The 13,036-nt window shown below is 45.7% G+C and overlaps 1 protein-coding gene across 2 annotated transcripts; it reads left to right on the top strand.

The window, feature by feature from the left end:
* The first annotated feature begins 2,646 nt into the window (after positions 1 to 2,646).
* On the top strand, positions 2,647 to 12,192 carry TPBG (trophoblast glycoprotein). 2 transcript variants are annotated; one of them, XM_063125788.1, is made up of 3 exons: positions 2,647 to 2,719; positions 4,271 to 5,752; positions 11,821 to 12,192. In XM_063125788.1, the coding sequence occupies exons 2-3, from the start codon at positions 4,629 to 4,631 to the stop codon at positions 11,825 to 11,827; spliced, it is 1,131 nt and encodes a 376-aa protein (XP_062981858.1). In that variant the 5' UTR covers positions 2,647 to 2,719; positions 4,271 to 4,628; the 3' UTR covers positions 11,828 to 12,192. The 2 variants fall into 2 exon arrangements, with proteins under 2 accessions (XP_062981858.1, XP_062981857.1); XM_063125787.1 differs by lacking the exon at positions 11,821 to 12,192 and having other exon boundaries at positions 4,271 to 6,017.
* Positions 12,193 to 13,036: the final 844 nt, after the last annotated feature.

The following is a 13,036-nucleotide window of genomic DNA, read 5'->3' as shown; positions in this document are numbered from 1 at the left end:
TGGGAATCCAGCCTGTGATTACAGATGGGCAGCTCAAAATTAGAGTTCCGCAGTCAGTCAGCAGACAACTGACTGACTCCTCTGAGTCTTTCCTCTACCACTAAACTGCCAATTGCAATGTGCATGCGTTTTTAAAAAGGACGCTGTTGATAACATTGAAACCTTGTTATGAAATAACATAGCTGGATCACGGTGAAATCATCATTCGGAAACTTCAAGCCAATAGAAATTGATTCCCCCAAAGAGACTGAAACGTAAATTTCCCCCTTCAGTACTTGAAAATAACGAGAAGCCCACAGCACAGGGGTGGACTTAGGAGCAGGCAACTCAGGAAACAAACTGGGGTATCAAGTTTGAGGAGGGGCACGCTGCCGTTTATGGTCTATCTACTATCCACTATGGATAGTTTCTATTTCTACTATCCACTCAAGAGCTGAGACAAATAGTACACACAGTTCATCAACAGTGGTAAATGCTGGCAGCATTGACTTATGTGGCCACCATTTTTATTTATTTATTTCATTTCTATACTGCCCAATAGCTGAAGCTCTCTGGGCACTTCACAAAAAATTAAAACCATTATTTGTGCATTCTTAATTTTTATTTGCTAGAGATCAGTCCCCAAATGGCGTGCATGCGGGTCATCAGATTCAGGTATGCAAATTTACCCTTGCTGTAGGACAACTTTCTCCCGCCTGGCATTGGATAGTAATTCCAATCATCCTGGGGATGTTTGGAGTTATCATCCAAAACATCTGGAAGGCACCAGGTTGGAGAAAGCTGTCCTATGACAAGGATAAAGCTTGTGTGCAAATTGTGCACCAAAGTCTTGAAATGGGGCTACTCACAAAACAAAAAACAAGGAATTAAAAGTTCAGTTGATGTAGGAGAAGGAGCTGAAGACATTCCTCATCTGGAATGTCATTTGGTGAAGTTTTGCCCAGGGCATGCTTACCAAAAATGCAGAATTTATTCTCTTAATTATTGGCTAGCAAGCAAGGGCATGCTCTCTTCCTGTCTCTCAAGCAGTGATTTGACTTGATTTATTTGATTTGTACCCCACCTCCCTACCAAAAAACAAAAAGGCACTTCATGTGGCTTACATAATTAAAATCCATTCAAATAATAAAACAATACATTAAAATGCAATAAAAATGTAATTATTAGAGGAAAATGTCTTTTGTGTCTAAAGTGTCCTAGGAAAGGTCTTCTGGCTGTATGAAGATTCTAGAAAGTAACTTGGTAGCTCTTAATAAATAGCCTTTATGCCATAAAGCATAAAATCCCTGGTCATTGGCCATGGTGACTGAGGTTTATGGGAATTGTAGTATAAAACATGTTGTGGGCGTCAGGGCACCTAACCCTGTCATAAAGTTTAAAGTGCAGGGCCCATTGAATCTGGGATACGCTCACATTTTTCTTTATGAATTTCAGTTGTCTAATACTTTCCTAGATATTTTTATTTTGTCATCATGCTTGTGAAATCAACGTAGCAGCTGAACACATCTCTGGTCTTTCCTTCCTGTATGAGTAAATATCCCTCTTTCCTCAGTGTTCATCATGCCCCTCTGTGTCCAATCTGACCTCATCCGGAGGAATTGTAAAAGACAGAGGAGGATCTGCACTTTCACTTCGAATGCTGCTTTATTGTAGGAGAGCACTTGTGAGTGTGAAAACGCAGGAGAGAGCAACAGTAGAAATGAACTGGAGAAGAAACTGAGAGCTCTGGATCCCAAGAGATTGAGGACTTCAGAACAGATGACTGGTGAAGTGGGTAGACAAACACATGCCAGAGAAACCCCTGGATATGTGGAAACAGGCAGGAGTTTAAAGCAAAACTCACTAGGGTTAGCCTTAGCGGAAGCCAGGACAGTATTGTCCATAGATTATGATCAGACTTGGGTTCAAATCCACTTATTCAGGATTACATCCAATGTTAGTCCTACTTGGAGTAAACCCAATGAAATTAACAGGACAAAAGTTAGACTTACATTGGATACAATCCTCAGCGATGAAGTTTACTGGGTGCACCCGGCTCAGCTTACACACACATACACACACTCTCTCTTTCTGACTAACCTACCTCACAGGGTTGTTATGAAAATAAAAATGTGTCCGGCTCTGAATTCCTTGGACGAAAGCAAAGATAATAACCATTTGGGGGGCCGGTACTAGGGATCAGTCTCGGGATCTGTAGCGTGATAATACACAAGCGGGTTACCTCTGAGCTCGTGCAGAGTCCTTTCCTTTAACCCCTAAGGACTCTTGCGTGCACCATCACATTTTCTCAAGTGCGCTGCACCCCACCCCCTGGCCCTTGCATCCCTAACACGATCAGGAAAAATACCCGGCGCCAGCGTGCTTTATCCAGCGGCAGCCGCCAAAGGTGGAGGAGGGCGGGGAGCAAAACTGCTCCATCACGGGAAGCGCCTGGCTCCAGCAGCCTCTTCGAGAAAGGCCCCAGAGCAAAGCGGTGCCAAGAGTGGGGTGGGGGAGGCGAGAGCGATCCGGACGCCGCGGGGGGCGTGGCGCGCCGTGTCGGGCGGCTGCCCCATCGCCGCGGCTGCCATTGGTTTCTTCGAGCAGCGGAGGCTGGGCCAGGCACGGCCCGGGAGTGGGAGGGAAAGTTGTTGCCTGCGCCATGCAGTTCTCACTCGGCTCTGGAATTTGCGCGGGACTGGTCGGAGCCGGAGCCCCGGGCGCAAGCAGGGACGGCCAGGTAAGGAGATGCGGGCGGCGGCTAAGCTCGACGACCCAGGATCTGGCGGTGGCCGCTTGGCTTGTGTTAGAGCCAGACTTCTGATCGCCCCCTCGCTCGAAGGAGAGCGAGCGAGCCCGGATTCGATGCCAGGACGGAGCGATCCCGTGCCGGTGGTTGTCTTGTCCAGGCAGTGCCGTTTATTGCCGCCTGAAGGGGCGCAGGACGCGTGGCTGCCCTCCCGCTCCATCCTGTGCATCTTTACTCGGAAGTAAGGGCCGCTCGGGTCGATGGGATTTGAGTCTCATCGGATGGGAGTAGGAAGCCTTCGAGACGAGAAGGAGGTGTGTGTTGCGGGGGGGGGGGGGAGAGAGAGGCTGTTCCCTCTTTTCGGAACGCGAGAAACTCTCGAACCGAAGGAGTTTCTTCCTGGTGGGAATGGGATGGAGGCAGGGAAAAGTTGGAAGGGGAGGAGATACGAGGGGCAGCCAACTTGCAACGTGGTACAACGTGCTCGTTCAGGCTGGGAAAGGTAATCGCACGAGTTCGGTGGTCCCAAAAGCTAACGCGCGTTGAAATCCCACTTTAAAGAGGCACTGAAAAGGCTGGGGAAACTCACCCTGGTTTACTGGTTGAGAGTACCACAGGTACTCCTTAAGAGTACTTCCAAACGAGGCTTTTATTGTGCAGTCTTCTGGCGTCATCCACGAATATTTTTTTACCAGGAGTAGTGTCCAGATGTTGCCTTCTTTCATTTGTAGCTCTCTCGTGTTCCCGCTGCTTCTTCCGCCTTTGTTCTTACAAAGGAAAAAAATCCATTAAGGAGGAAAAGACGGAATAGCTGCGCAATGTCTTTTGGTTGATGGCGCTTGGAGCTCTCCGTCTGGAAGCCCCCTAACTGGGGTATTTTTTGTGGATGGGTAGGAAAGAGATGTTGTTGAAGTGCCTTACCGGACTATAAGAATTTAGGCATCAGAAGTACTTAACTGGACCAGAGCATGGTCCGTTTAGCCTAGCATTGTGTTTCCAACGCTGGGCCAGCCAGATGCTTCTGAAAGGATGTTACCCAGAGGGAAAGTGATGGCAATCTTCTGTTTGTCCCCAGGTTCTCCAGATAGACATGGATTCATTTTTATTGGGTGCAGGTTCCCTTCTCTCTCTCTTCTCTCTCTCTTTTTCTTTCTTTTTAAAGAGAGGAAGGAAAGGAGGAGACAGCCAATCTGGAGGCTTGATTCGTCAGATGTTGGAAATACATAGAAATTGATGTAACTTCAGGTGTCACTGTACGTATTAAGTAGGAATAGCAAAGACAAGCACAAACTGCCTTTTTCACAGTCAGGTGGCGGGATGGTTCTACTTGAGAGTGTTTTCCCCTCCCTGGCGCACTCCTGCCAAGGCTTCTCTTTACGGCTTGGCAAGGGTGTGCCCGGGGTGGAGGAAATTATCTTGAGAAGGTAGTATGGAGGTGCGTTGGAGAAGGTGGAGGAAGGAACAGGCTGAGAATGAAATCTGATTTCAATGACATGGATTGCTTCTGAGGTTTTCATCCTGCCTTTCTGCTGCTTCTTTCAGAGGCGGCTGGGTGTGAGAAGGAGGAAACGGAGGACTTTGACACCACCGAAGAGCCCAGAAAAACACCAGGAGGAACTGCTCCACACTTTGGGTGGGTTCCGGTCCACAGCCCGGTCATCCTGCTGCAGTACCGAAGGGTACTGCACTGGGTAGGAAGCAAAGGCATAGCTTTCCTCCCCCTTCCCCAGGAGTCTTGAATGTGCCAGGGGGTGGAGGCTTCTCTCCAGGCTTCCTTTCTCTGCCCCCGGCCCGCAGCTTGCCACGGGCATCAGCATCCCAGCGAGCCCAGGAGAAGAGGCTGTGGCGGGAGTCACAGTGTGAGCGTGCCACGAGAGAGCAGCCCCTGGCAGAGGCGGTGATGCTGGGGTGCTCTCTTTGGGGCGCTGCACCCCCTACGCCATCTGGGGAGAGGCGGGGGGCCGGGGGGCTTGAGCTCCTGTCGCTGTTCCTGCTGGCCCTGTCAGGCTGGGTTTGGGCTCAGCAGCCAGGGGACTGCCCCGAGCTGTGCGAGTGCTCCGAGGCGGCCAGGACAGTCAAGTGCATCAACAAGAACCTGACCAAAGTGCCGGCGGACCTGCCTCCATACGTGCGGACCCTCTTCCTCATGGGCAACCACATCAGCAACCTCTCGGCCAACGCCTTCCTCTCTGAGCCCCACCTGGAGCTCAGCCACCTCAACCTCAGTGGCAGCGGGCTGGAGTGGGTGGAGGCTGAGGCGTTCGCTGGGCTGCCCGGCTTGAAGCAGCTGGACCTTAGCGGCAGCATCCTCAATGGGATCAGTCCCGAGGCCTTTGGCAACGCCAGCAGCCCCTTGGAGGAGCTGAACCTGAGCAACTCCCTCTACAACAACACCCTGGTGCTCGCCCTGGCCAAGCTCTTTCAGAAAGGGGCGCTTCTCAACTTGCAGCACCTGGACCTGTCCAGCAACAATCTGGTTTACCTGCCTGCCGGCATGCTCTCCATGCTGCCCAGCCTGAGGCACCTAGACCTGCACAGCAACTCCCTGGTGGGCTTGCACAAAGTGTCCTTCTGGAGCCTTCACCGGCTGCAGAGCTTCGACCTCAGTGACAACGCCCTCAAGTGCCTCAAGAACGACACCCTCCAGCAGCTCAGCAGCCTCCCCGGCCTCTCCAGCCTCAACCTCAGCCGCAACGCCTGGGTCTGCGACTGTCACATCGAGGACTTGGCCAGCTGGCTCAAGCACAGCGACCAGGTGGAGGCCAAGGGGGCCCTCCTGTGCACTTATCCCGAAGAAATGCACAACCGCTCCTTGGTGAGCCTCGACGTTTCACAGCTGAGTTGCCCCGAGCAGGCAGATGCCGAGTCCCAGCTACAGACGTCTTACGTCTTCCTGGGGATCGTCCTGGCCCTCATCGGCGCCATTTTCCTCCTGGTTTTATACTTGAACCGAAAAGGCATCAAAAAGTGGATGTACAATATCAGGGATGCCTGTAGAGACCACATGGAGGGCTACCACTACAGGTATGAGATCAACGCCGATCCCAGGTTGACAAACCTCAGCTCCAATTCTGATGTCTGAAGAAGCACTGTGGGCAAGGAGGCTGAGCGCACCGTAGCTATGCATGACATGTAGACTTTAGCTTTACCCCTCCCCCACGCACATGCTCGCTGCCCCTCGTCACACCTTCGAGACATCACAGGCGGGCAGGTGCCATGCAGAGAACCTGTATCTACAAAATTCACAGGTTTTAAAATTATGGTGACGGTTGCCCAGAGGCCATTTGTGCATGGTATCAGGCTGCATGTTAAGGAACATGCTGCTGTCTCCCTGCCCATCTGCTTTGCGACTTATTGCCAGCCCTTGCTTGGGGATTTCTCAGCGTATTAAAAAAAAGGAAAAGGGTCATTTTCACTCCCCCCGCCCCCCGCCTCTGATGTTGCCAAATGATGAGTGCACGTTAAAAAGTGCCATTCAGTAAGGGCTGCCTCAGCGTTTGGAGGGGAGAATGTTTTATCCATCGGTATCAATTTTGCTTTTATGCACCCTAACTTGTGAAGCATTCCGTAGACTACATGCATATTTAGAACATGCCTTCTTTGAATAAAGAATTAAATAAAATAGCAAGCATGCAAATACTTGATGATTTTACATGGTGTAAGGGAAAACTGAAAACCTCAGTATGGCTTTTACTGTTTGTAAAAGGTACACGTGTTTGCAATTTTACATGAAAACAGGGTTTTTTTAAAAAGAAAGAAAGACAAAATAAACCTTATAAACTCCCTATGAACTGAGTTTGAACTGTTAAATAATTCAATAAATGTTCTTACAAGAACTTGTATTTTGCTGAAGTTGCTGTTTTAATGTACTAATCTGGAAATGAAGCACAATATAGGATAAACATAGTTTCTTCTATGGTAAATTCATTTAGCCAGTACAAAATACGGCAAATGCCAAATTCTTCATTTATTAAGATGTTTGCTTGAAAGTGTTCCCATCAACGTAGTTTATCCTTTGGAGAGATTAAGAATATATGAAGCTATGCTACTTTGCCCTTGTTTATGAAATTGCACATGAATGACCATCTCTTTTATTATACAATGTCGTATTTCATACCTTGTTCTAAACTGTGCCAGTTCTTCAATTGCTGTAACTGAAGATGAGGGTCCATTAAATTGCTGCTATGATGTGATTCTTAGAACAGTCACTGAAATTGGTGGGCTTTACTGCTAAGTAATGGGCATAGACTGTCCAAAGATATGTACTGATGCAGTCCAATTCTGGATATGTTTACTCAAAAGTAAGCTCCAGTGAGTTCTATAGGGCTTACTCCCAGGTACATGCATGCAATCTTAGTGCCATGGATTTCAGTGGGAGACAGTTAACTCCCTCCTGTTTAAGTCAGTTGGCCTTAAAAGTGCTTAATCTTGGCCAGTTCATGCATAATGTATCTAATCTTAGTGTGATAGGTTGTAGTCATAAGCGCACTTACAGCATTAGTCTATCCAGGTTTCCTTGGAAGTTAATTCCTGTTGCATATAATTTGGCTTACTCCCAAGTAAGTGTGCATAGAGATGCAGCCTGACTAGAACATTCTGTTCACCTCAATGTGATTTAGGTCTTAGATTTCACAAACTGCAGATGGGGTGGTAAATCTGTATGGGGCACTTCAGATTGCAGGATGGGGAGGTCACATGATTGAATTATCACGTACAGTCCTGTCACACAGAAAACTAGCGTGTCAGGAAGTCTGGTTCTAGCATTTACCGCCGCATTGGATGTTTTGAGAATGAGGCCAGTGTGCTTTGGTCTTGTGGATGGGTGGTTGCTTGCAACTGAAATGTTAATCTAAACACAATATTGAAGAAGTCAAGCTTCAACTCCGTAAATTTATGCAATGATGTATACAGTAGATCTGCAATCTACCTAGTACAAAATACATATATGTATATATATGAGTATGTTTTATGCTTTTAACCTGTGCACGGCTATGGCTGTATCAGACTTGTGTTGTGCACATTTATAAAGGAAGATGTTATGCCAAATCACAATATCACATTTTCTTTAGATGCTACAGGCATTGTGAGCATGTTTTTAGAAACAAGCTGGAATGCATAATATGCGATGCCAATCTATACAGCAGCTCTTAACAGAATTCTAATAGACATGCTTAGTTTATCCAAGCCTATTTGTCAGTTCTTGGTAAACTGTCATAGGTCTCATAATTAGTTTTTCTTGTGAAAACTTATTATTTCAGCTAGGTCTGATAAATAACTTACTGTCGCAGCTTAACAGAACAATCCTATCTGCATGTCTACTTGGAAACAGGTCCCAATGCATTCAATGGCGCTTATGCCTCTGTAAGTGTGCATATGGATTGGAGCCTCATAGTCATTGTTCAAAATTCTGTAGAGCTTAACTTTGCAGGTATTATCCTTTCTAGTGTTCATAAAACGTCCTCTTTATAAAGTGAAACCTTTTATTTGGCTGACTTGCAAATTCATATTTTAAAGTCAACGCCATATTTTAGGGATCAAAGATACACTTAACTCCAACTGTAATCACTTTCTTCTTGTTCTACCACATTTAGGAGCAGTTGATTTTTTTTAAAAAAAAAGTAGTAAGCACCAATTAAAAATAATTTTTAAAATGGTATAATTGTAGAATTAGAACAATTGTGGGATTTCCAAAAACACTTCAGTGCTTGTAAATCCAGTTTTTCACCAGATACATTGATAAAGTCATGCACTGATTTCAGAAACCGTCATTTTCTGTTCCAGAGAGCACCCAGCGCTATTGGGTTTCATTCCACTGCTCACTCTTAAGCAATACTGTAATGTACAATTTTGATTGTCCTATGTAAAACATGTACAAACCAAACAAATGCATGTGTGAGCAAACATTAAAAAATCAACACAGTGAAATGACGGCTTTGAATTGTGTCATAAGCCATAATACGCACATGTGATTTGGACTTTTGAATCAAATTCTCTTTCATTAAAACACTGAGCAAATTTACAATTTCTAAGTTCTAAATACTGCTCTTATACCAATACCTGTCATACTGAAATGCCAGTAACTATTGGATGATCCAAACTGAATTGTAATGTTAGTTTAATTAAAGAACTTCTGTTTCAAAACTAAGTTCTACCCATTGCTTTGCTGTGCATTTGTTAACATGTGACACCGATTTTTCTGTTGTTTGCAGATGAGATGCACCTAGAATTGTTTGGGAAGTAATAGGCAGAATTGTATTTTATAGAATTGGGTATATTTTTAATAATGTGTAAGGCTTTGTTGTACTATGAAAAAGAATGACAATATACAGAATACAGTTCCATAGTAGCTGACAACGTATTTATAGTTTTCCTACCAAGTACAGATAGAAATGATTTATTTATATCTTTTTCCTGGAGCTTGTCCCCCCCTCCCCCCAATGCTATAGCCATTCGGCATGTTATGACACAGTGAATGTTTCTTTGACAGGTGACAGAGCTTAGAGGGTGTTATAAGGTGTGTAATATAACATTTCTAAGGGAACTGTGCTGGTGTTTATTTGCTTTTTTAAGATTCTTTGGAGAATATTTATACCACTTTGTCTAAACGGTAGAACTTAAATAAATCAGACTCATTTGTTAACGTTGGATTGTCCATTGCAAAATCACTGTTGACTTGCATGGCACCAGAATTTCTAGGTCCCTATTCTTATATACAGTCATTTAAGGTGACTTGTGACAGGCAGACAGTAGATACCACACTCATACTGTAGAATTAAAAAGGATATCTGAGGACAAGTAGACCCCTGGCCATCAATGGTAACCAGATATATTTAGAACCTGCAGCTCCTCGGAACATCTTGAGCTATTTGCCAAATCATTATTTACATTTGGTAAACCTTTTCTGGAATTGCAAATTGCTGTGACCTGTTTACACCTAGAAGCCTTTCAGAGGGGGGAGGGATGATCAGGAAGTATTGTACTGCCAGGATCATCCCTCAGGGGCCAGATGCCAGCGGGTTTTCCCAGAAGTAAAGAGGGCTGCTCCAGGGGAAAGGTGTTTTTTTTAGAAGTGGAGACGATTGTGGAACAGCGATCCTGTGCGAAGGTATGATTCCTTAAAAATAATAATTCGGCACTAGAAGATGCTGAGAGCCATCCAGGAGGCGGCGAAAATGCTCTCCCCCGATACCCATGGGCTAGCCCTGCATCACCGCTTGCCTGTTCGCTGAGCCCCACTTCTCGTGGGAAACAGCGACCACTTCAGGAAGGGGTGGCCACACCGCTCGCGGACCTCAGAATTGCCCTGAATGAGGGGAAAAATCATGATACGTGCAGTGCCTGATATCCCTGGAGAATGGAGTGGTCGTCCCCGGTTCACCCCAGGATCAGCTATGCATCATGTGGCCCCATAGGGACGACCTCAATATTCTCCCGGGATAAATGGCAGGTGTAGATTAGGCCCTGCACTCACGGGGCTGTTATACTGCCAATGACGTCCTGCAGTTAACGGAGGAGGTATGGATATCCTCTGTCCCACTTGCTGTAAAATACCTTTTGTACACAAACCCAAATGTGCGGAGCTGTCTATGGATGGGGACCGTCTGGCCATACTTTCAGCCACTGCAGTCAAAACGAAAACATCATTAGCAACATCTTTGCCCTGCTCTTTTCGCCTTACGTTGCTCTTGTGCAGAACTGACCCCCAAGAGGGAAGACATCCATTAATATAGATGCTGTTTCCTGCTGTGTTGTGCCATGTCCAAAACAAAAAACTCTCCTTATCTCCTATTAGATACTTGAAAACCACTGTCATGCCCCCCATTAATTTTCTGAAAGGTAAACTTGAGTTTTCCCCACCCCCGGCTTTGCTTCTATAACCAGGTTCCATGGAAAGATAGAGATGCCCTCAATCCAGAAGTGAGAAATATGTGGCCATCCAGATGTTGTTCTACTGTAACACAGAGCATCCTTCACCATTGGCTATGCTGGTTAGGGCTGATGGGAGCTGCAGTCCAACAACATCTGGATGGCCACACATCCCCTATCCCTGCCTTAATGAAATCTATAAGCCCCACCACCCTTGATTCCCCTGCCCTAGTTTAGCTGCCTTATCCCGAGTTAGACCATGGACCTGACTAGTTCAGTACTGGCCAGGGGTGAGCAATATGTGGCCCTCCAGGTGTTTTGGCATACAATTCCCATCAGCCCTAGACAGAAAAGTAAATGGTGAGGGCCGATAGGAATTGTAGGCCAAAACATCTTTGCAACATCTTATACTTTTTAATGTCCACTTTTTTAACTTTTGTAAACCGCCCAGAGAGCTTCCGCTATGGGGCGGTATAGAAATTTAATAAATAAATAAATAAATCTGGAGGGGCGCAAATTGTCTAGGCAGACAATACTCTGTGTGGTTTCAAACCAAGATCTTTCCTACCTCTCAAGATCCTGGGACCTGGTGCGCTTTCCACTGAGTTCCAGCCCTTCCCCAGGCTTGTTCCTCTGTAATTTGAGCATAGCCTCTGACTTGTATTCCAAACCTCTGATCATGTTTTGCTTGCCTGCCATCCCTCTCTTGTTTTGTTTGTTCCCTGGGATGGTAATTGTGCCCTCCTAATTACTAATTGGATTATTAGGCTATAAAGCCCCAATCTGTGCACAATATAATAGATTCTGAATGCAGAAGCTGCGTTTGGATGCAATGATTATGCCTACATCTTTCTTCCACTTGGAGGTTTCTAGTAGTCTTTCACCCACCCACAGATGAAAGGTATGCACCCCTTTAGTTTCAACAATGCATCATGTGCTCTTAGACCATTCTACCACTTAGAGAGAAGTCATCACGGCGGTAGACTGCTAATAAGATCTCATTATGAACAAGCAACATGAAGCTTCTGTTGTTGTTAAAAAAAAATCTCCAGCTCAGAATTTGATCTCTTTCCCCTCCTTTTCCTTTCTGTTGCCAATGAACTGGATAAGCAGTTGGCTTGACTGCTGCTAGAAGTTTATGTGTGTGTGTTTTAATTTCCTCTTAAGTCATGACATTTGAGGAGCTCAGTCAAAGCTAACTTGGGTTTTTTTCCCCCTTTCTTCAGCAGCTGAAAGATCTCAAGCTACAAGAATAATAACTCCGTGCATGTGATGAAGGAAAATAAGATTGGGTAAGAGAACATTTTCAGTTCCAAGCTCCTAAGTTACTTTTTAGTTATATACCGCAGAAGCAAGACTGAACTCGTTTTTGCACTCGCAGAGAAGCCCTCGACCACGCCCTTGTCAGCAATGGGGACTACAATGCGCACGACTGAAATAAGTATTATTTGATTGAGACAATGTCCTGTCATTAGCATTGACCTGTGATTCCGCCTGCTGCATAGTGGATGCAAATCTTTATAGATGTCCATATGGAGCCACTTGTAGTAATATAGCTTGGAGCTTTTGCACAAAATAAACGGAACGGTGCTTTGTTTTTGTTTGTGTGTGTTTTTTCCCCAGTCAAGGGTTCAGTTGTAACGCATCTACAATTACATAAGACTGATTCCTAAAAATATATATCCCAACAACAAGTGAAGACCTAAGAGTAATTTGTCTTAAAAGGAGGGGGAAAGGAGATTGCTCCAAGCTTTGGTTGACTCACAGTTGGGAGGCTTTAGGAGAAGTTCATCCCTGTTTTCTCTTAAGAGCTGTAACAGTCATGACTTGTACGTTGCCTTTGATGGAGCAGCCAATGCAGACTCAGGGGTCAGCTATGAGCTTCATCCCTTTAAAAGTGGAGCGGTGGTGTTTTTCACAGTCCGGTGCATGCCAGACTACTGCGGATATGTGCTCCTGCACATTCCAAATCAGCTGGAGCTGGTTTTGCCACGGAAATATCAATTTGACATCTCTTCCCATCTATTCTAATTATAGGTCCTTCTCCTGGATCAGTCCCATGGCCTGCTATTGGCTCCCATCACTACTCATCATGCAAGTTGCCCTTCGTAGAGTATTCTCTATTCCAGCCTTCTTCAAACTGGTTCCCTCCTGACATTTTGGACCAATTCTCAACGGCCTCAGTCTGAATGGCAGGTGGTCAGGGATGCTGGGAGTTGTAGTCCAAAAACATCTGGAGAATACCAGGTTGGGGGAAGGCTGGTCTATTCCTATGTGCAGAGCATCCTGGCTTGAGGGTGCCCAGTTCAGTTATGTGATTCTATGATTTTCTGCTGCTTCTACTTCGACTTTTGAAATTAGGACTATATTGATTCTGGGTGCCAGTTTAGGCCCTCTTTCTGCAAATCTATGAACGGAAAGCTTTCAAACAACGCAGGAACC

The sequence above is a fragment of the Elgaria multicarinata genome, chromosome 4 (genome assembly GCF_023053635.1).
Source record: "Elgaria multicarinata webbii isolate HBS135686 ecotype San Diego chromosome 4, rElgMul1.1.pri, whole genome shotgun sequence".
NCBI classification, from domain to species: Eukaryota; Metazoa; Chordata; class Lepidosauria; order Squamata; family Anguidae; genus Elgaria; species Elgaria multicarinata.
The sequence above is the reverse complement of the archived record's forward strand: the minus strand, read 5'-3'. Positions and strand labels throughout refer to the sequence as shown.

Excerpts from the sequence above, each read along its gene's own strand:
- TPBG (XM_063125787.1), top strand. The coding sequence starts at position 4,629 with ATGCTGGGGTGCTCTCTTTGGGGCGCTGCACCCCCTACGCCATCTGGG.